This window comes from Stegodyphus dumicola, chromosome 1 (assembly GCF_044657685.1).
Source record: "Stegodyphus dumicola isolate Sdum_Otavi_A_Nest chromosome 1, ASM4465768v1".
Classification (NCBI taxonomy): Eukaryota; Metazoa; Arthropoda; class Arachnida; order Araneae; family Eresidae; genus Stegodyphus; species Stegodyphus dumicola.
Genome location: NC_140768.1, coordinates 274116513 through 274140748, shown reverse-complemented (window position 1 = coordinate 274140748; position 24236 = coordinate 274116513). Strand labels below are relative to the sequence as shown.

General features: G+C 31.4%; 1 protein-coding gene across 4 annotated transcripts in view; it reads left to right on the top strand.

Annotated features, from left to right (window-relative positions):
- The window catches only part of LOC118190867 (folliculin-interacting protein 2-like), a 214283-nt gene that overhangs the window by 165043 nt on the left and 25004 nt on the right, over nt 1-24236 (top strand). The window contains exon 18 of one of the 4 annotated variants that reach the window (XM_085807058.1): nt 16878-21729. The exons of the other annotated variants lie outside the window; for them this stretch is intronic. Within the exon in view, the coding sequence (XP_085663184.1) occupies nt 16878-17075 (198 nt within the window). The 3' untranslated portion in view covers nt 17076-21729. Of the gene's footprint in view, nt 1-16877; nt 21730-24236 lie in introns of those variants that run through there. 4 annotated transcript variants of the gene reach the window in all.

Below are 24236 nucleotides of genomic sequence, written 5' to 3'. Positions count from 1 at the left end.
TTAAAGAATTATTTAGAAGGATGGCTTAACGGATTAAACATTAAAACTTTTGAACAGTTAAAAGATCTCATGCTGGTTGATCAAATAAAAAAGTGTACTTCTCCTGATTTCAAAGAACATTTTATGGATCAATGGACAACCATCATTTCACCTACTGAAATAGTTAAGAAAATTGAAGATTTTGAAGATGTGAGGAAAACAATAAAACCAAAATTTTCTGTCAGTCAGACTGAGAAAATTAACAAAGGATCATTTAAACCACGATATGATAATTTTGTAAAAAAAATAGAGCATCCGCCTCATTTTGAGCATTCTGATAAATGGGACGATTCAAAATACCAGAAAGATCACCGACAAAGAAGTCAATTTCAAAACAAGAACCAAGAAAATTTATATGACAAAAGGTATCGACCACGTTGTTTCGAGTGTGGATCATACGAACATTTTAAGCCTCAGTGTCCTCGCTTAAAACCAAATGAAAAGATAAATTGCGTATCTTCGAATGATGATTTGTTAGAGACATATACAATTAACGGTTTAGTTAATGGGCATGAAATGCCTATTCTTCGAGACACAGGAGCCACTGTTGATGTTATTTCTCGGAAATACATATATAACGCAAAAATGACTGGAGAACATGTCTGGGTACAATATCTTTTAAATGACCATTTAGTGTGTCTACCGTTAGCGGAAGTTGAAATTAATTGTGAACTTGGTCATATAAAGACAAAGGCAGCTGTTGTTACAAATGATCCAGGCAGATATGTATTGGGTAACAAAACTGCCCAATTGTTCAAAAGTAAATCATTCTTAAATTTAGAAAAAATAAACGCAGTTTTGACACGATCTCAAGTAAAAAGATCTAATGAAGATGATCGAAGCAGAGAAATTGAAATGGAGAAACTAGAAGAACTGAAGTTTATTGAAACTGACGAAGATATTTTACCTCAAGCTGATGAGGAAGACAAGGAACTTAAGAAAGTGATTAATGTTAATTCAAAGGAATTAATTGAATCTCAGCATCAAAGCAGAGATCTAGCGTCATTGCTTAACAAAGCTAAAAATGAAAATTCCAGCAAGACAAATGATTTCAAAGTAAAAGAAAATGGATTGTTGGTGAAAAGGAAAATAGATAAAAATGGAAATGAAAGGGAATTAATTCTTATTCCTGAAAAATATAGAGATCAAATAAAGTCATTATGTCATGATAGCACATCTGGACATTTAGGCGTCGTCAAAACTAAAGATAGATTAACAAGATACTTTTACTGGCCTAATTGCTATAAAGAAATAGAAGAGTATGTTAAAACTTGCGATCCATGTCAAAGAGTGGGAAAATCTAATGATAAAACCAAAGCACCTTTGACTTTAGTACCAATTATCGCAGAAGTATTTTCAAAAATTAACTTTGACGCATGCGTCCTTTACCAATAACACCGAATGGCAATAGATATTTAATTACAGCTATTTGTTTAGCTTCAAAATATCCGGATGCTGTACCTGTTCCTAATATTGGCACAACGTCAGTAATTGAAGCCATATTACAAATATTTAGTAGAATGGGTTTCCCGAAAGAAATACAAACTGATCAAGGTACCTCCTTTATGAGCAATCTAGCCATAGAATTTGTTGAAAAATTTGGAATAAAAGTAACTAAAAGCTCAGTACACCATCCGCAGAGCAACCCTGTTGAAAGATTTCACCGAACAATCAAAAGAATTTTAAAAGTTTTATGTATCGAAGCAGCCCCTGAGGGGGAGAAGCAAGTTCCCGCAGCTCTATTTGCTTTAAGAACAATAACGCATGAGAGTACGTGATTTACACCTGCAGAATTAGTATATGGTCGAAATCTTAGAACACCTGTAACATTATTATATGAACAATGGATGAATCCTGAAGACGAAGGAAATAATGTTGTTGAATGTGTTTTTCAATTGATAAATCGGTTAAAAAGATGCAAAGAGCTGGCTACAGACAAAATGCTAGAAATGCAAACCAAAAGAAAGGTGTGGTACGATCGTAAAGCTATAAAAAGAGAATTCTCTGAAGGGGATTTAGTATTAGTTGTATCAATGAATAAACCAAACAGACTAGCAGTTGAATGGAAAGGTCCTGGGAAGGTTGAGAAGAAATTATCCGAAACTAATTATGTTGTGAGTTTCGAAGAAAAAAATGACTTTAACCAAGTCTACCATGTTAACATGCTAAAACCCTATCATAGACGAGCAGAATCGGTTAACCTTATGATTACAGAAGATCAGTCTGAAATTGATGATATGGAGGAAAATTTCCCAACAATTGACTTTGAACCAACATTGTTCGATTTTGAGGACATCAAAGAAAACAGCTCCTTAAGTGATAAGCTAAATGAACAACAGATTCAAGAATTGCATGATATGCTGCTGAAGTTTTCAAAAATCTTTTCTAATAAACCTGGAAAAACTCATTTAATAACGCATGATATTTAATTGACAGAAAACATCCCAATCCACTGTAAACCATACAGAATGTCTCCTAGACAAACAGATATATTAAAAACAGAAATCGATAAAATGCTTCAGCATAAAATAATTGAAATAGGAGATTCAGATTACACTTCTCCTATGATTTTAGTAGAAGTAGCAGGGAGGGATCCAAGACCTTGTATCGACTATAGAAAATTGAATAAATTGACTAAAACACAATTCTTCCCCTTGCCTAACATCGAACAACGAGTAGAAACGGTAGCAGGCGCAAAATATATAACTCTTTTGGATTTAACAAAGGGATACTGGCAAATACCTTTAACACCTAATGCTCAAAGATTAGCCACTTTTGTTACAAGTTTTGGCACATTTAGACCTCTACGGATGCCTTTCGGACCTAAAAATGCACCATTTTCATTTAGTAAAATGAGGGCCGAAATCCTTCACGGTTGTGAAAACTTTGCTGTTCCATATTTAGATGACGTGGCAATCTTTTCAAACACCTGGGAAGAACATCTAAGTCACCTGAAAGCCTTTTTGTCCAAAATAAAGGACGCTGGTTTAACTATTAAACCAATAAAATGTAAATTTGCTCAAGATAGAGTAAAATATCTAGGACATATTGTAGGTCGTGGTATAAGAATGCCAAGTGAAGTGAAAGTAAAAGCTATTCTTGATTTTCCAGTGCCATCCACAAAAAGTCAAGTCAGAGCATTTTTAGGATTAGCGGGATATTATAATCATTACATTGCCATGTTCTCATCTATCACAGCACCTTTAACAGAAACTTTGAAAGGAAACTTAAAGAAAGGGAAAATAAATTGGACAGAAGAGTGCACAAAAGCATTTGAAGAGCTAAAGGAGAAACTGTCTCAAAGGCCTATACTACATGCATCTGATTTCAATAAGGAGTTTATTTTGCAAACTGATGCGTCAAACTCTGGTATGGGTGTCATTTTAGCTCAAAAAGATGAACGAGACAATGAACATCCAGTATTATACCTCAGTAAGAAGTTTACAGAAACTGAAAAAAAGTACTGTACCACAGAAAAGGAATGTGCCGCCATAATATTTGCTGTAAAGAAACTTCAATGTTATTTAGACGGGCATACTAAATTCCTCATCATGACCGATCATAATCCCTTAGTTTGGCTCAAAAATAATGCGAGTCTAAATCCACGACTTATGAGATGGGCACTGGTACTACAACCCTACAATTACACGATCGTTCATCGAAGTGGTAAAAAAGATAAAAATGTAGACGCATTAAGTCGTACTCCCTGGCCTGATTAAAAAATTTGTTTCTCTATATAGATAAAAAAATATTTTGTTCATTCCTCTCTTCTTCAGTGTATGTTATTATGTTATTTCTTGTTTAATTCTCCTTTAAATGCTTGTATTTTAATTCTGTGTTGTGCTGATATTATTGTTTTAAAAACTGTAAACTTTGATTTATAAAAATATAAATTAAAGTTTATCTGGAGGGGGGAGAGGTTGTAATATCTTGTTATTTAATAAATAAATATAATTATTGTTGAAGTGGCAACGCCATATTTGTATCAAACCGTTACTCAGCAGCGAGAGATATTGTTTTAAAAAGATTTAGTATTCTGAAGATTTTAACAGCTAGGAGTAGGATAAAAATTTTGCCACTTAAGAATTGTATAAAATTTGTCTATCACCGAGAACTAGAAATAAAATTTATGTTCTACTAAGAAGATTGTCTGTTTTTAAATTACTGCAAAATACATTACAATAGAAAGGTGGAGTTTCAACAATTCGATCTTTAGGTAATTGAGCTGTCATTTTTTTCACTTGTTTTACTGTATATTTTTCACAAATTAAACAGTTCCCTAAGACTTTCTTTACCAACTGATGGCCTTTAAGAATCCAAAATTTCTGTCATAGTTTGGCTAGAGTTGCTGCAACTCCCGCGTGCAGACCATTATTATGTTCCCTTTTTACAATTAATTCAGTAAATTTGGAATCTTTAGGAAGAACTGCTGGATGCTTCTCGTCAACTATATATTCGGTTTCTTCTAATCTTCCCTTAATTCGAAGAATTTTATTTTCATCAAGAAACGGTGCCAAGCTGAATATAGCTTGGAGAAATTGACTTGTTAGATTGAAGAGCCTTAATTTTAGGTGTGAAGAAATCCATCTGGGCTTTACGAACACAAAACATTTCAGTGTCCTGAATTTCAGAAGCATTTAATGTTCCACTATTAGCAGGCATGTTTCTTGCCTTAGCAATGAAACATCTAATCCATGCCATAATTCTGAGATATTTCAGCACATTACTGAATTTTGTTATATCCAATAATTGATTATCTCTTTTCACAACGTCATAAACAGATATCTTACTACGGTGTTCTAGTTGTTTATCGTTTCCCACATCAAACTTCGGTTGAACCGGCCAGTCTATATGTTTGTTTTATAATCATTCTGGTCCAAACCACCAAAGTGAACAATTTCTTAAATTAGCAACAGTAGTTCCTCGTGATATGAGGTCGGAGGGGTTATTTTTCCCATGGCAATAATGCCAATTATTGCTTTCAATTAGTTTCTGAATTTCATAAACTCAGTTTTTGATGAAAGATTTAAATCTTTCGGGAGATCCATGAATCCAAAAATACGTTATTTGAGAATCAGTCCAGTGGAAGAGGATTACTTCATATTTTAAACATTTTGTGATTTTATCACTCAATCTAGCGGATAAAAGCGCACTCAAAAGCTCCAATCTAGGAAGTGTAAGTGATTTCAGAGGTGCAACTCTACTCTTGGAAGCAACAAAAACTGTTTGAAAAGTTCCATTTTTCAAAACTATTCTTAGATATACCACGCATCCATAAGCTTTCAAACTAGCATCAGAAAAGCTACGGAGTTCTATTTGTTTCACATCTGCATCTAATATTTCCTCTAAATAGTAGCGGGGAATTCTGAGGTGGTTCAGTTCTTCAATTTTTCGTACTAGGCTTTCCATTTATAACTAAGATCAGGTGGCAGTTCATCGTCCCAATCAATTTTTGCACACCAGATTTCCTGAATGAGATACTTTATTCTTATAGTGAAAGGGCCATAAAATCCGACAGGATCAAAAATACGACCTGCGGTTTGCAACAGAAAACGTTTTGAGTTGATTGACAAGGAAATGAAATTTGTCAAGCGCTGAGTGTCAAAATAAAAATTATCATTATCTGTATCCCAGTTAATTCCTAACACTTTGATCGGGACAATTTCAGGAGATTCTTGCATCGAAAATTCTTTGCGATGCCAAATATCTTTGAGTTCTTTGGAATTAGTATGCCACTTATGTAGTGACATGCTAGCTTTATTAAAAATGTTCACAATTTCTAAACTTGATTTCAGGGCTTGTTCTAAATTTTGTTGACCACCAATAATGACATCAACATACAGGCAGTTTTTTAAGAGTTCTACTGTTTCAGGATATATTTCTGAATATTTTTTAAGGTGATACTTAATAGTAGCAGCTAGGAGAAAGGGACTAGATTTTACTCCAAACAAAACTCTTGTGAATCTAAAGATTTTCAAACTTTCATTGTTATCATCAGGATCATCTTTCCAAAAGAATCGTGTAACGTCCCTGTCTTCTTCATTTAACTCTATCTGTAAGAATGCTTGTGTAATGTCCGCTGTAAAAGCTTTCGAATTTTGTCTAAATTTTATCAAAAAAACAAAAATATCAGGATATAGGTTCGGACCAGTAATATAAACAGTCATTTAGAGAGAGTGTTTTTGGTTTATGGGCCGAAGCATCATAAACTGTTCTTAATTTGCTTGTTGCTCTATCATTTCTGGTGACTGCTCTATGAGGTAAATGAAATAGGGTTTTATCATTTTGATTGTCTTCCTGAACTGGTTCAATAATATGTTTTAACTCAAATTCTTTAAAACCTCTGTGTATTGAACAAACAAAAAAAAAAAAAAAAAAAAAAAAAAAAAAAGGAAAAGGAAATTCTATAAAATAAACAAATATAGTTAACTGCATCAATTCAAATGTCACTCAATACGTAAATATTAATTCGAATTACAAACAGTAATTATTAGTAATAACTAAACTAATTATCTAAAATTAATGTTAGTGAACAAGAAATATAAGAAATAAAATTAAAAGGTTACAAAATTAGTTCATTTTCGGTCTGATAGTTCAAGGGGGTATATCAATTGCAAAGGTCTCTTAAAGTCCCCTTTTTAGTTTTTACCACACATGATCGTACAAGACCGTCACATCCTTTAAAGACTTGAATTACTCAACCTAAATCCCAGAGGAACTTAGATTTAGTTGTTCCTTTAAGTAAAACTATATCACCAATTTTAAGATTTTTCTTGGCCTCTGGTGTACCGAAGAAGTGAGCAATTCTTAACTCAAGAAGATACTGATTTTCTCAATTTTTCCAGAACTGTTTTATAAGTGTTGTCTGATATTCTTTTTGTTTTATTAGACTCTTTCTTGTTGGAGATTTAATCAGGATCTCAGGAAAGTTGTATGGATATTCATCCTTATGTCCGATCAGTAGAAAATCAGCCGGTGCAAGCAGTTCAGGTTCATGTAAATAGTTGTAAACGTAGGTCTATTCACAATATTTTCGACCTCTGTTAGCACAGTCATAAATTCTTCAAAATTCAGTTGATCTCTGCCTAATATTTTTTTCAACGGTTCCTTTATAGTTTTCGTAAGGCGTTCATAAAAAGCTCCGCCCCATGGAGCAAGTTCGACGATAAATTTCCAAGTCAAGCCTTCATTTGCTAGAAAATTTTTAAAGTCTGTACCTTTAATTATGCTGTAAAAATACTGTAAATCTTTGACAGCATACTTGAAAGTTTTCACGTTATCTGAATAAAAGGTGCAACAGTTTCCTCTTCTCGAAATTAAACGTCTGAGAGCCAAAATGAATTTGTTTGCAGACATATTGGAAATGAGCTCTAGATGTAACGCTCGTGTAACAGCACACGTAAACAATACGATGTATGATTTCTGAATGTCGTTTCCAGACTAGATGTAAACTGGACCTGTGAAATCCACACCTGTAACATAGAAAGGTGGAGTTTCAACAATTCGATCTTTAGGTAACTGTGCTGTCATTTGTTTCGCTGGTTTTACTGCGTATTTCTGACAAATTAAACAGTTCCCTAAGACTTTCTTTACTAACTGACAGCCTTTAGGAATCCAAAATTTCTGTCGTAGTTTGGCTAAAGTTGCTGCAACTCCTGCATGCAGAATGTTATTATGTTCCCTTTTTACAGTTAATTCAGTAAATTTGGAATCTTATGAAGAAGAACTGGATGCTTCTCGTCAACTGTATATTTGGTTTCTTCTAATCTTCCCTTAATTCGGATAATTTTATTTTCATCAAGAAACAATGCCAAGCTGAATATATTAGAGCTTGGAGAAATTGACTTGTTAGATTGAAGAGCCTTAATTTCAGGTGTGAAGAAATCCATCTGGGCTTTACGAACACAGAATATTTCAGCTTATTGAATTTCAGAAGCACTTAATGTTCCATTATTAGCAGGCAGGTTTCTTGCCTTAGCAACAAAACGTCTATACCACAATACAAAATAACGTTTATACATAATACAAAAATCCATACCACAATTCTGAGATATTTCAGCGCATTACGGAATTTTATTATATCCAATAGTTGATCAACTCTTTTCACAACAGTATCATAAACAGATATCTTACTATGGTGTTCTAGTTGTTCATTGTTTCCCACGTCAAACTCCATTTGAACTGGTCAGTCAATACATTTGTTTTGTAAACATTTTGGTCCAAACCACCAAAGTGAACAAGTCTTCAGAGAATTTACACTCAAACCTCTGGTTAATAAATCAGCAGGATTCTTCTTACCACTACAATATTTCCAGTTACTGGGATTTATCAAGGCTTGAGTTTCTGCAACCCTATTAGAAATAAAAGGTTTCCAGTTGCTAGAAGATCCTTTAATCCAGTGTAATATGATTTGTGAATCTGTCCATAAATATATCTGTTCACAGATATGATAAAATAATTTAGTTAGATATTTTGCAATTCTAGCTGCCATCACTGCTCCCATCAATTCCAATCGGGGTAATGTTAAGCTTTTAAAAGGAGCTACTCTGGTCCTTGATGAAATGAAACTCATTTTGATTTCACCAAACTTATTTGTATATCTGAAATATGCTACACATCCATATGAGTTATTACTTGCATCGCAGAATATATGTAGTGAAATGTCACTATTTTACTTATCAACATCTCGAAAGTATTTTCTATCTATCGATATTTCTTGTAAATAAATTATTTCTGCAAGCCATTTCTTAAATTCAGTTTCAATATCATTTGGAAGCTGTTCATCTCAATTAAGACTCTTTACCTATATCTGTTGTAGTAGGATTTTAATTCTGATCACGAAGGGTGATATAAATCCAGTTAGATCATAAATTTTAGCTGTTAGTTCTGTTCTTTTAGTTTATAACACACAACTAGTTGAAGATAATTCTAAAGATTTTAAATCTAGTTTAATAATATCATTTTCTGTATCCCAATCAAGACCTAAAATTTTAGCTTGCACAAAAGAATCATTCATTGATAAACCGTTTTTCAACCAGATGTCTTTAACTCCTTAGAATTGGAATTAAATTTACATAGATTTATACTCGCATGCTTTAAAATCGTAACTGCATTAGATGACAATTGGTATGCATGCTGTAATTACCCATCCAAAGACAGTTTTTAATGCACCTAAATGTTTATTAATTGTGATTTTTTCATCTAAGGTAAATTTCCAAAATATATCGGATCCTATTAGGATTTCAACATCCAAATACTTATCTCCACAGCACGAGTCAGCGAGCTGTAATTTATGCTTAATTATGAACTCTACACTTGTTTATCTGGAGGTGAAATTATGGCGCCGGTAATGCTTGGGATAGTGAGAGTTTCGATTTTAATTGAGTACTGCATGTTATTCCTAGCTTTGATTTCAAATTCGACGACTGGATACTTCTTTTCTGAAGCGCATTCCATTCCGAAGGAATAAACAAAAAGTAATTCATAGCGAATAGGTTTTAACTTGAGCTTATTCGCTAAATGTTCAGTGCAGAAACTTCTTTGACTTCCATTATCGAGTAGAAGACTAGTCACTTTAGAGTTAAATTCTGAATTTGCAGTAACTGCACATGTTTGTAAAGAAACATTTTTGGAACATGTCATACTTGCATTAGACTGTGAAATTGAACTGACAGTTTCAGAATTAGAATTATTTAACTCTTGAGTATCTTTAGCATTACAATTTAAATTCAATGACTCTTTACATTTGTTTCCAATATTATTCGTTTTATTCATTGTTGTGGTATTATGTTTTCGGTTATTACCCAGACAAATGGAACTATGATGACTTTCGCTTTTGCACTTGAAATAAGAAAGTTTATTAGAACGACAGTTTTTACCAATGGGATACATTTTGAAACATTTGAAACAACATTTAGTATTCTTTAAAATTTCTATTTTATTTTGTGGTGACATTTTGCATTTAAATGAAAAATGTTGCGCTGAACAGAAAATGTATGTAGACTGCATCATATTGAATGCCATTGCTGATGGTGTACTTTTATGAATTCCTTTCGCGAAAGTGTTTCGGTTTTGAAGCTTTACACTCCGATCACTAGTTTTTCCTAATGGTGTTTGAAATTTTGTTTTGGGTTCATTTGAATATTTTTTGCGTGTCAAAAATAATGTTTTTTCTCTGCTTTCAACTTCTGTTTTTAGAATATTAATTATTTTCAAGAACTTCCAATCTTTATCTATTCAACATTTTTTAGTGATCTCTAGAACAACATCTTGTGGTATTAATTTAATCAATATGGTACATAGTAGAGAACCATAAGTTTCTGAATTTACCCCTGAGGCCTCTAAATTATGAACTTCTGTCTGTTTTGACAAGTATCTAACAATTCTTTAAGCAGAAAGACGTCTCTCAATTTCCTAACAGGTGTTAGATTTAACAGCTTATTCAAATGAGAATTAATGACCAAAGTTTTTTTGTTCAAATCTTTCCTTTAAGGTTTCTATTACTGCTTCGTAATTTTGATTTGTTAATTAAATTCCTTTAATTGCATCTGCATCTACTCCTGTTAAATATGAGTGTAAGTAGTTAAATTTGTCTACATTAGATAAATCTTCATTTCTGTGTACAGAGGCTGTTCACGCATTTTTTTAGATGATGTATATTGTATTCACAAAACTAAATTACATAAAATTCTTGTGTTTTAAATGTTCTATTTGACGTACCTTATTCTGAACTATCTTTCGACAATGATAATAATGCCTTTTGAAGTAGCAGAAGAGGTATTCTATACCATTCCTCCCGAACAGCTTTCCAGAGTCCTGTTAGGGTTTTGGAACAACGTTTGGATAATGCAGTTTTTAAAAATCCAAAAGCACAAAAATCCATAGGTGACACATCGGGAGATTTAGTAGGGATATCAGTGAAAGGTATGGCCTTGATACCAGTTTTTTTGTTCCATTTCTTTTAGGAAATTTACAGTGGATTTTGATGTGTGACTGCTAGCTTTGTCCTGATGAAGTCTCACAGATTGATGGCACTGTGGGTAAAGCGATGGTATTTCATTCAGAAAAATTGGCGATAGAATATGTCCCTGATAGTATTTGGAGTTGACATTTTTTTGCACTCCCTTTATTTTTAACTTGCCATTATAAGAAAAACCAGCAACAATCATGAATCCCTTAGAAAAACTTTCTTTCAATTCTTTGAACCATGTACTTAAATTTTTTTCTCTCCTTTTATGATAATAAATGGCTCTTTTTTTGTTACAATGATTTAAATTTACCCATGCTTTATCTATTGTGACACTTGTTTTCCATTTTTCTTTGGATAAGTGTTTCTCATATAGAATTCTGCAGCGTGTCCTGCGTTGAGCGATATGCTTCGAAAGAAGACGATGCACATTGCGTTTTTTTTTTGCTTTTTTAAGATTTAAATCAATGTTTATCATTTTGTTTACAGTGGACATCGAGCATTTTAATGATTTTGCAACTGTCCTTTTACTAGGCTGATTTTCTTTTAACATTAAACAACGTACCTTTGCAATAGTCAAAGATGTCCGTTTTTTCCGTGGATACTTGTTTGAAATTTTTGTCCCACTTGAGGCTCCAATTTGACGTTATTTCCTTTCTTGTTGATGACATTACCTATCAACGCTTTAGATATCACAAAACCATGACTCTCACATCGTTTTTGGATAACGGAGTATGCATATTTCTCTTCGGAAAGAGCGTAAATGTAGCCTTCGAACCACTGCTTTGTTAAATTTGCCATTTTGAATAAAAACAAAACTTTCAAGCCACAGACGATAATTTTGACTTTTAAAAACATAGTACAATTGCAATTACTTCTTTTGAGCAAACGATTTTTTATTAATGCTTACCAAAATCGTCTAAATGTGCGAACAGCCTCTGTATCAGGGATTCAATTCAAAACTGATCCCAGAATCTTTGCCAATCGGCAGGATCGCCATCAAATGTTCTTATTATTAACGATGGTAATTTAACAAATTGTTTTTCTAATTTTAACAAGCAAATAGGTTGTAGATGTGTTCTTTGTGTACTTGGTTTACATTTAATGATAGCAGCTTTCAACTTACATGAGCTATTAATCAATTTTTCATGATACTCATCACATTTAATAATTTCGTTTTCTATTTCTTGAACATCCGTAATTTGACTTTGAACTTCAGAATCTATTTCTTTTAACTGTTTAAATTTCAAATTTATCTGTTCTGAAAGTTTTTCCAACTCTTCTTCTTCTGTTTCATTTTCTAAAATTCGAGCTTCGATTTTAGAAATTAATTTTGTTGTAAGATATTTAAGCATAGCTCTTTTAGCCTTTGCGATTTCCATTTCAAAATCACTTTTAACAATGCTTTCAAGTTAACTTGATATCTTCATTAACTAAATTTCTCTTCTGGTTTGTTAGAAGTCATTTGCAACTTGTTCAATCATCAGTTCAATCAAAACGAAAGTAATTTGCAGTATAAGATCCATTTCTTAACAAAAGGAGAATATTAAATCTTACCTTAAACCATCTTCATATCTATCTTACTTGGAACAAGGTATCCAAAGATAGCAGCACATATTTCCAAAGTTAGCAACACTTGTATACTATATTCTTTATTTGAAGCACAGCCAGCATATTCACCTTTTTCCTGGCCTTATGACCAAGGTATAAAAAAAACATTATATTTATATTGACTTCCTTAAGAGAGCTGATCATACTTAAATCTAATTGAACTGAATACTTCAACAGTCTACAAAAATAATCATTTTATTTACAAACAACCTGGATTGCATCGATGGTTCATTTACTCTACTATGTCGCAAACTGAACTCACTAATCTTTTCTCGGAAGAGAAGCGCCCTCTAATGGCGATACAGAAATCGTTTGTGGGGTTTTTCAACACAAGGCTTATGACAGCAACAGGTACAATCTTTGGATTTGTTCTAATGAAATGAAATTTATTCATCTGATTATAATATTGCTAAGAACTGAACAATAAAAATAACAAAAATCAGAGCGATATCAGATTTGTAATTAACAGCACAAACAAAGATGTGGCAGTGAAAAAAAAAATGTTGCTTTTATTAGTAAACAGAATCTGAAGAAGTGAAGTAAGTTCAACAACCAGAATGGAAGGTTAATTGAACAACTTATTAAAGTAAAGTAAGAAGCAATGAATAAAAAAACCTTTTAATGCCTTTGAACTAGTGATTACCAATTCAAAAGAATTAGTACAACAGTTAATTCAAACTTGTAGAAGCACCATACAATGCTTATGAATAAATTAAGTGAAAGATAATATCTAAATTGAATTAGAATTAATCAAAAAAACTAATAGAAAATTAAATAATGGAAAATTAGCTAAATGCTTTTAAGATTTTCATCAAAACTAATATACGTGAATAAACTGACCAAGAATAGAATTACAGCGCATAACTTATGGAGACTGAATTTGCGATGACATCACAAAAATCACGTGGCCTGTGGTATCACATGTTACTTTTCTATTCTGCAATTTTGGCTTAAAAATTTCTGATAACATTTCATCCATTTTGAAACGTAAGAATTGCAGAACTTTATTCCTTGAGATTTGCAATTCTTTTATTTAAGTGTAAAAGTGAAATCAAATTTTCCATTAGAGAGAGGAAAAGAATTTTACATTATGCAATTTTTTGGTGTAAATCTCTTATTTCTGCCAGAAACTGGGTTGTTTGTCTTGCTTTTCTTGTTATCAGAATACGTAAAAGATATGTTAACAAGCAATGTGAAAGTCTTTTATTGCATTAATTTTCTGCGCTGTGAAGAAATATGCTTCACCTGCCCTTCATGTACCTGTTAATGTTATGTTAGGATTTTAGCACTTTATTATTTACATTGTAGTCTGATGATAGTTTCTTAGTGCATTTTTTATATGTGTTTTTAAGAACTTGTTCAGCATTTCATTGAAAAGGGTTTAGAATGCATATCTGAAATTAAAAACTAATGAATATGAAATAGTGCTTCGTATAGATACATATTTTTTACAGCTTTTTGATGTCCTGTTCATCAAGTTTTGTCATTCAACTTCACTATTAAATGTGCTGTAATAATGTAGTAAGTCTCAATACTTTATATGAGTTAAATGAGGAGGTAGAGAATATCAGTATGAATCATATATTAGGAAATTTTACTAGGCACACCATCTGTATTAGATTAAAGAACAGACACATCAAGAATATAATTCAGAAAGCATATGAAATGCTTTATTTGGCCAGCCATTTTAATACAAGAACTGGTTGACACAGAATATAGTTATGCCAGAGGTGTTCAAAGTTCCAATCTTTATATTGATACATGCCACTGATGCATTTTTCTCAAAAGATATCTGGAATTTCATGGAATGCACGTCTACTAAGTCAGCATTCATAAAACAATGCATGTTCTCTGTATATTGTGTATTATCTAATAAGGGTTAATTCAGATTGTATAATAGATGTGTAGTTAAATGGTGAACCTTGTGCTTAAGGGTTCTCCTCCCCCTCCCAATTCTGTGAAGACACTCTGTTTGATTCTTTCAGTATTTCATGCTTTTTGAAAATTATAAACATGTAAAAATTACTTTGATCAATTATAGATTATTGCATCTTGTTTACACAGTCCAGTCACATTAATGTGACCACCAACTCCTTTTGACGTCAATGTGAAATAACCAATCACAGAAAGCAGGTGGCAGCACATTATAAAAATACATATATAAAGGGTGCCGAGAGAATAAAAAAAACATTGCAATCATTGGCATAGTGTAGAAATGGCACGATTTATCTAGCATCCAAAAAGGCCAACATCATTGGCTTTTGGGCCAAAGGTGGAAGAATTTACGAAACGGCTAATTTTGTAAACTGTTCACGTGCAGCTGTAGTAAAAGTATACCGTGTGAGGCAAAACGGCACTATCCAAAATCAGCGATGTGGCAAATCTGATGCACCATGAACCATAGATGACAGAGGTGAAGGATGGATGCGGAGATGCATTTAGGCAAATAGACATGCAAACGTTGAGCAACTGACTCCTCAGATGAACCAATGGGTAACCAACAGCGTCTCCTCAATGATGGTTCAGCAAACATTGCTGCATATGGGCCTCCGCAGCAGATGCCTAGTTAAAGTACCTATGCTGACTGTAGTTCATCAGTGACAAAGGCTGGAATTTGCATGCCATTACTGCAACTGGACGTCCACTGAGTGGCGATAGGTGGCTTTTTTTTATGAATCATGTTTTATATTCCATCGGGCAGACAGAAGTTGGCATACACGGTGTGAAACATCGGAAAGCAAACACCTCGCAACAACAGGCAGAAATGTCCAAGCTAGAGGAGGCTGCATTATGGTCTGGGGAATGTTTTCGTGGCATTCTCTGGGAGCACTCATCATTGTGGAAGGCACGATGGATCAACAGAAATATACACCTATCCTTGTGGACCATGTTTACCCCTAGATGCGAATTATTTCCCCTCAGAATGATAGCATCTATCAGCAGGACAATACAAAGTGTCATACAGCTTGCATTGTGCATTCGTGGTTCAAAGGGCATCGGGATGAGTTTATCGTACTCCCCTGGCCAGCAAACTGCCAGGAATTAAACCCAATCTAGAATCTGTGGGACCTCCTTGATTGGATTGTTCGCTGCATGGATTCTCAGCCATGTAGCCTAGCACAACTGGCTCCCTACACTGCAGTCGGTAAGGCTCAACATGCCAGTGAACACCAAGAACCTAACTGACACTCTTTCTGCCCGTCTTGCAGCGGTCCACTCTGCAAAAGGTAGTTATTCTGGCTTTTGGTAGGTGGTCACATTAATGTGACTGGACTGTGTATAAAAATGGTGCCTACGAACTTACCAAACTTTATTGCTATTGCTTAAAGCTTAAGTTATTGAGTTAAACTTTCTTGATGAACATTTTAGAGAACTTGTGATTGATTTATTATCTGTTCATTCTTCTCGGATGTTGTGATATATAAGTTAATTACAGAGTTCAATGAGTAATGTTTAGAATTTATGTATAGATTGTAATTTAATTTATGTGTAGGAATGATTTTGATGGCTTCATGTACTTTTCTGTAATGCTGGTTATTGTGAGAGAGATGTTATAATAAACTTACTGAGTTTATCATTGCTTTGAGACCAAACAGAAGTAGAATTTTCTGTAAGTTATTAATATGAAAACTAATTCAGAGTTAAATGGTGAACATCAGCTACATTTAATACTTTACAAGCTACATTTAATACTTTACAAATCAGCTACATTAATTACTTTACAAGTATTAAATGTAGCTGATTTTGATATGAATTATTACCCTTAAGGTTTAGATTTTCAATATTCTAGCACCAGTAAATATTTATGTATTTACCAGCATTTATTTATATAATGCTTTCAACATAACAACTGGAGATACATAACTCTTCAATATTTCAATATAACGCATAAGCATTGCAAGCTTCATTAAGAATCCAGGTGCAGGTATTGAGTGCTGACATACAGCACTGGATGTACTTTCTTATGTGACTATGGTTCCTGTTGATCTTCTGTATCTTCTTTTAAACTTTATATTTAAAAATTTGAGACACCCGGTATGGAAGGATAAGAAATTTGGTTGAAACCAACTTTTAAAATTTCAACCAGTTGTCAGTCGTACTGTTATCGACGATCTGTTTCTGAAGTTTAAGATTTTCAAAATAAATTATAGTGTATGTTTTTAGATTCATCTTAGATAGAAAAGATTTGACTTTGTAATTACTACTTTACTTAATTTTTAATTAATTTGAATTTAATATTTAATTAATTTGAATTTTTTAGTGCATAATATATCTTGAAGACAGATTACAAGAACTTTATTATCGCAGTCAGATGTTATCCGATTACCTAAGAAGTAATAGGTCACCTGTTCCTCTTACGAAGATTGCCAGTACCCTGAATGTTGATATAAGTGATATGCCTTTGTTGTTATCCATTGCCACTACACATTCACCTTATTTATCTGTACATAGTCGGTGATTTTTTAATACTGTATCAATAATATTTGCAGATTAATTTATTTTGTAATATGTATGTAGAAAGATATGAGAGGGTGTTAAAGAAGTTGGTATAATTGTATGCAAATAATGAGATTCCTGTACTTTTTTAATCTCTCAAAAATATTATAATACATGTTAGCAGTATATGAGATGTTCATTCAATCATTTCTCATTGCACTAATTTAGTTTTCATCAGGATTAAGCTACAGTAGTTAGTTTTCCCATTTCCCTGTCTTTGCCGTACAATCACTTGTATTATCAAAAACTTTATTACTTCACGAGGAATAAATTCTTAATTACCATACAGATCAGGGGTTCTCAATCAGGGGGATTTCATAGTTTCAGGGGCAAATGCGGTCAACCTGTTATTTAGCTGTTCAGTATTTAGTTTATGAATATAAAAAGGCTACTTATATTCAAGTTTGGATATTTATCAACTTTTTCTGTACTTTTTATTGTTTAGTTAGTAAAGCATATTAAAAAACTATCAAAATGTAAATAAATATGTAGGTATTTTTCAAGTGTTGGAAAGAAGGGGTGGAATGAATTTCTAGTAATGATGAAAGTTATGCATGGTGAAAAAAAAAAAAAAAAGGTTAAGAACCCCTGATATAGATATTTGATTGCTTGAGATGAGTTTAAAATGGCCTTACCTGCTATAGAGCATTAGTAATTGAAATAATGTATGAGGTTAAAATGTGCTAAAAATAATTTCTTGTAGTAAGCAAGTATCCCTGTGATTTGTAGTCAAAGAGAAGCACTGGTAGTTTACTGAGTTGAAATGTGTTATGTTGAAGGAACTACAGGGTATAAAGTATTTCTTTGTTAGTAGCTCAATAAGCTCTTAGTCTTATTTTGAATCATTAAGTACATGATTCTTTGTGTGATTTTTAAGTTATTACATGTGTATAAATATAGCAAATAGTAACCTAAATTTGTATATTATTTTATTGCTATTGCATTTAGATATTTTATAGCAATCTTCTTTAACACCTTATTAAACATATTTTGGTTCAGAGTCCTTTTCATTGAATCCATTTGTGAATATTTTCATTACATTCCACTATTTTTTATATTTGTATTATGCTTGTAAAAATGTATTCTACTCCCTCCTTTCTTTGAGTGTTAAATTTTTTTATAGAAATTGTATATATGCTGCAGATGTTTTTTTGGAAAATGCCATTTGGTAATAAGTTATTTTGTATTGGTTATGGTTTGTACACTCCTTAGAAATCTCAAAAAAGTACTTTTTAAGTCTGTTTAATATTTGAAAGTAGAAAAATATTAAACTATATTTTTTTATGTTTAGAAAATTGAAGATAGACAAATGTTTTAACATTTATGTGCAAGAGAATAGGATTGTTTTTGATTAACAGAATTTTTTATTACATTGCTATCAAGCAAACTTATTTACTTTAGTTGAATTGTGTTAAGTTTATTATAATTACTGCTTTCTTAGCTATGACATCTTCGATGAATTTTAAGTTTTTTTTCCCACCCCCCTTCAGGATAGTGACTTAAGTCTTATTATAGGAACAAAGTATCAGTACTGCTTTGCAACAGTTTTTATTATTCAGAGATTCTGTAGTGAACAGTTCTCTAACATATTTCAAATTTTTTCGCTTAAAATATTTTTAATTCAAAAGAAATCTAACTATATACATATGTAGTGATGTTCTGCATAGATTAAAGAAATGGGGAGGAGGAGGAAATAATATTTAAAAAATAAAGCAGTTGAAAATAAAACTTGTAATTGTTGATTGAAATAAATTTAAAATATTTACCTGCATGCAAAAGGTAATTTTTTAATGAATAAAAATTAAGTATTTATTGAAGGACCTGTAAATACATTGTCAAATTTTATGTTTATGAGGAGTGTGTAAACTATGTTCCTTATTGTAGTGAATGTGTATGCTAATAGTTTTAACCATTTAAAAGCTATTTTATTATTGAATGCTATATCAGCATTTTTGTTTTCTTTTCCTTTTGATCTGTTGTATATATTTTCCCATTCTGTGTAGAAAAATGTCTTTCAACTGTGGAAGTCGGGTTATGAAAATTGGTGCTGTTATGTGTAAATTTGTTTTAGTGTGAAAATATTTCTTAGGTGCCAATCCTCTAGCTTAAATCCCATTGCCTTTGATTACTTTATAATAAATCTGGATTTTTCTGCTTTAAAGATTGATAAATAATTTAAGTCTCAGAAATAATTTCAGAAAGAATATTATGACAGAATATCTTGCTGTAATTCTTGACAGAAGTAGGTACATGTTTTTGCAAGCTGTTCTGTGCAACTAAAAATTGCATTGTTTAAAAAAAGAACAAGAAAATTCTTGATTATATTTAAGATGTATTCAGATGTCTTCTTAACATTTTTTTCACACAAGATTAAAAATCTGATTCATGAAATTATCAAAAGTAGGATTCAGATAGAGCAGAAACAACTATAATGATTGCTTGTAAAGCCTTGTAGCCTTGAAGTCACAGTTTTTATAATAAATTTAATGAAAATTTGTCCTGTGTAACTGTTGTATTTTCTGTTTACAAAGTAATATGTTGCTAAAGTGTAGAGATGTTACCGTAAAGACCAAAATTGGACAATGTCGACTTTCACCGGAGAATGTGAACATTCACCAAATACATCGGTGAAAGATCAAATATTGCATTACATTCTTGTACATTCGGACCCTCACCGGTGCGTGTTGACAATCACAGATAAGCTCTGGTGTAGGTTAAAAAGAGAGGAGTATATGTATATATATACGCTGTCATTGCAAAAGGAAGTGTTGCACAAAATGCAATTGTAAAAGGAAGGGCCTCATGTGCAATTCAAAGTGTCATAATAGTTTAAATTGTTGCGATAAATAAGATTTGAATCACATAATTTAGTAAATTTTTAACTTCTATTATTTTCCTTTCTCATTTTGAATGTACTGTGTGTTTTAAGTTCTTATTTTAAGTCTCAAGTGCAGCTTTTCGCAACTGAATTACGGAGAAGAAAATATACTATTCTTATATGTTCAACATTCACCATTAGTACATGGTGAATGTTGACAGTTACCGGTTTAAGTCAGAAATAAGAGTATTTGGAAAATATTTCGAACATACACCAAGCGACTATGTGAATGTTGACATTCACCAATGAAAGTCAACATTCTCCAGATTTCGGTGTTTCACCGTAACACAGACACAAAATTAGAACTATTTTTATAATACTAAAATTACATACACTGTGTTAAAATAGGACACTTAACATAATTCTTTTTTTTTTCTTTTCTTATGTTATTCATTATTTAATTCATTGGTGTTAATCTGCACCAATCTGTATTTATATTACCTTTTATGGGATTAATTGGCTTAGTTAAATTAATTGTCTGGATGTTTATAATATAGGACTATAATATTCTTAATAAATTGCCTTTTCTAGTACTCAGATACATTTTCTGTTATGCAAATTTTAATTCATTTGATAAAAATTGTCTTTTAAGTTTGAAAGAAATGTAATTTTTTAAAAAATGTGTATTTTTAATGCCCTTTTTTCATTAAATGCAGTCAAATAAAAGTTATGAAAATATTATTTTAGGAACATCACTCAATTTCACACTGTATTTGGAACCTTCCCATCTTTAGTGCATTCTTTTGTTCATTTCTAATGATTGGCTATTTTCAGAATTATTAATATGCAGAAGGAACATAAACACTGAAGCAAATAATGAATGCTTTAGTTCTGAACCAAAATTCAAAAGGCATCTAAATGTTTTAAAATTTCTGTTCACTTGAATGTTATGAGTAAATGTATATTAGTTTACTTTGTTCATAAAAAAATTTCATATATTAATTTTGGACAAAAAAAAAAATCTCCCTATCTCCAAGTAGGTGATTATCAAAAAATAACATTTAACTACTTAAAATAGTTTGGGAATTGATAATAAATTTTATTATAGAGTAATGTCAGAAGCAAGTTTTATTGGAAGAAAAGGTGGAAGAGTTCTTAGAAACTTTTAATTGTATACAAAAAACAAACAAAATTTGTTTGTCAATAATAGTGCAGCTGAAAATGCAAAATATATGCTGTATTTTAGTTCTGGCACTGTATGCAAGAAGTGTACGTGATGTTTCTTATGCTTGATATAGGAAAAGTGTATACTACAATTATACTGCCTCATAATATGTGAATATTTCGTTATTTTGTCCTGTCTAAGCTTATTCTGTAAATATCGGTATATTTTGAACAAGTTTGTAAAAGGTTTATATTTATATAATAATTTTTCCTTTCTGAGTATTTTGATCCATGTTGGATTTATATTTCCAGAAGTAGATGTATTTGTTTTTTGAAGTAGAATGTTTTAAGAGTATATAATTATTTATGTTATGTTCCCAACTTTGTGTTTGCTTTGTAAAATTTACTGCTTTGGGGTTAAAAAAATAGTTGAAAATAGTATGTAAGTGATGCACTAATGTCATCTGTGATTGGTTAATAAGATTTTCTGAGAAACATTTTGAATTCTCTAATTTCTGCACATTTTAGTACTTGAAATTGGTGCTTTCTTTTCAGTCGTAATCTCATTATTATGAAAAATTATATATTTAATTGCATTAAATTTAATATATTAAATCAGCATTATTAATAAGTAGTAGTTGTGTCATTTTTCTGAAATTCCATCAAAACATAGCTCATTTTATTTACCTTTGTCATATACCTTATTTTTTGAATTCTAAGATCTATTTTTCCTCTTACAAAATTCACTAAAAATTATGAATTATTGATATCATATGATCGTATATTTTTCAGAATTACTAATTATTCTGAAATAACTGTTCCAAATATAAATTTAAAGGAATACAATTTTTAGCAGTTCAGATATTTATTTTAAAAAAGTATTTGCTAGGTGTATTTCATTTTTTAATTTGCTAAGAATTTAAGTTTCCTTTTCCCTATCTTGTTCGTACTGAAATGTAAGGGCTGTGCTTTTAAATAAATTTTGAAATTACGAAAGTATGGTAATACTTGGAAAGCATTGCTGAGTACAGTTGATGTTATTTCAGATGGTTCTAATTTTCAAATTTACAAACATAGAGCAACAAATATTTGAAGCATATTGAAAAATTTTAAGTACAATTGCCAGTAACTAAATTACAATCAATGTGGAGAAAGCTTGGTAAGGAAGAATTTTCCCGTACAAGTTCCAGGATTTTTTTTTCCTTTTCCTTTATCTCCCCCCCAATTTCTTGTTTGTAGAATCTCTTGAAGATAGTTTGAAGTTCTGTATCTGTAAATGTTAGATCTGTTGTTTCATCTGAACTAAATCCAGCATCATTTACACTCCCTTTTTTTATTAAAAAATATACAGAGCTCTTAGATCTATCATACATCTCCTTATTTAGGACTGTTTCAATTTTATGCCTGATTTACCACTGACTGATGCGTGGTCATTTCCTTCGTTTTTACAGAAAGTTGTAGGTTGTTAATCTTTCAGTCAGTTGATCAGTTATTAACATCAAAACTTCATTTCTGCAATTTTTTTTTTTTTTTCCCATGAGAATCTTAATGTAATGGTTTGCAGATGTTGGCTGTCTGGTATTACATGCCGAAATGTAAAAATTGCCCGGAAAATTGGTGTACCCAAATCTTTAATGTGGGATATCAACTTTAATCACATTCTTCATTTTTATTCATAATTTATGTTATATTTGCTCTGTAAAAATTTCATCCAAGGTATAAAAGCTGTTGACATCTATTTGGAGCTTATCAGAGAAGGTTCATTTATGGCCTGATATGCATGAAAATGTCAGATTTATACACTTTTTAATAAAGAGTGTTTTTGATCAGAAACAGACCATTATGTAGAAAGAAATGAATGAGCCATGATGTCAGTAACAATAAATTTTTTATCTATTTTTTATAATAACCAAATAATAGTTATAGGTACATGCAAATCCATTAAAAAATACATATTGTAAGCTTGTATTCCAGCTTTGATTCAGTGTTCACTTATTTTTGTTAGGCATTTATATATTAACTTTCATACCCTCTATTTTCCTCGATACTTTATTCAACATTTACCTGAACTAATAGGTTGGTTTAGAATGCCAGAATCTTAGGTGTGTGTTTTATTTTGTAATTCAGATAGATTGATTTATCTGACAAATGATTTAGGAAGATAATTTGCCATGCTGAAAGTAATTTAAAGCTCGATGATGACGAAAAAATTTTACAAAGTTTTCAAATTTTATGTTTAAAAATATTAAATAAGTAATTGTTTCAATAATTAAAATAGTTGTGCTCAGTAGTCCTTCAATTAATACATTTATAGAAAAAGATTGACTTATTTCTTGATTTCAAACATGCTGACTTATTTCTTGATTTCAAACATGCATTAAAGTGAAATAACTATTTGACTGATATAAAAAATATTTCATTTGAAATGGTCTCAATAGTAAATTGAGTATTTCAGGAGGACATTAGTATTAGTATTATTTTTCATTGTTAAATATTATAAAGCAAACATCTTGCTAGAAAAATAAAAGGAATTCCATATCTATGGAATTATTAAAATAACTTTTCAGGGGGAGAGGGCATTTTTAATGGGATATTTATTCTTGTTAAATCTGTCTAGTTTTTTCATCCCATTATTTCATCAGTCATTTAATCTAGTTTGGACTTCCATTATGTTTTAGAAAAAACGGCCAGAAGTCAAGTTTAAATAATATAGTTATTTAATGCATGTACACGTTGGTTAATTGGTGAAAATGTCGCAGCGAGAGAAAAATACAGCTCTCCAAAATATCATGGTAGGAAACAAAAAGAGAAAACGTGATGGAAAGTAAATCATGATGAAATACTTAATGAAAAACATAGCAATACTGTGCTTTAAAAAATATGTGTATGAATTACTTAAAGACTAACATAGCAGTTATGCATTTTCAGATTTTAAAAATACTAAATATCGTCCATTGCAATTGTAATGATTCATGAATGCAAGAAGAAAGAAGCATTACTTTTCATCCTATTTTAATTGCAAGAATTAAATGAAAGCATTCAAAATCTGAAAATTAGTAAAAATTACAATTGCATACAAGCTGCAGTCATTAAAAATTATTAATTAATTAAATAAAAGGTCTGAAAGAATATGCTTAAAAA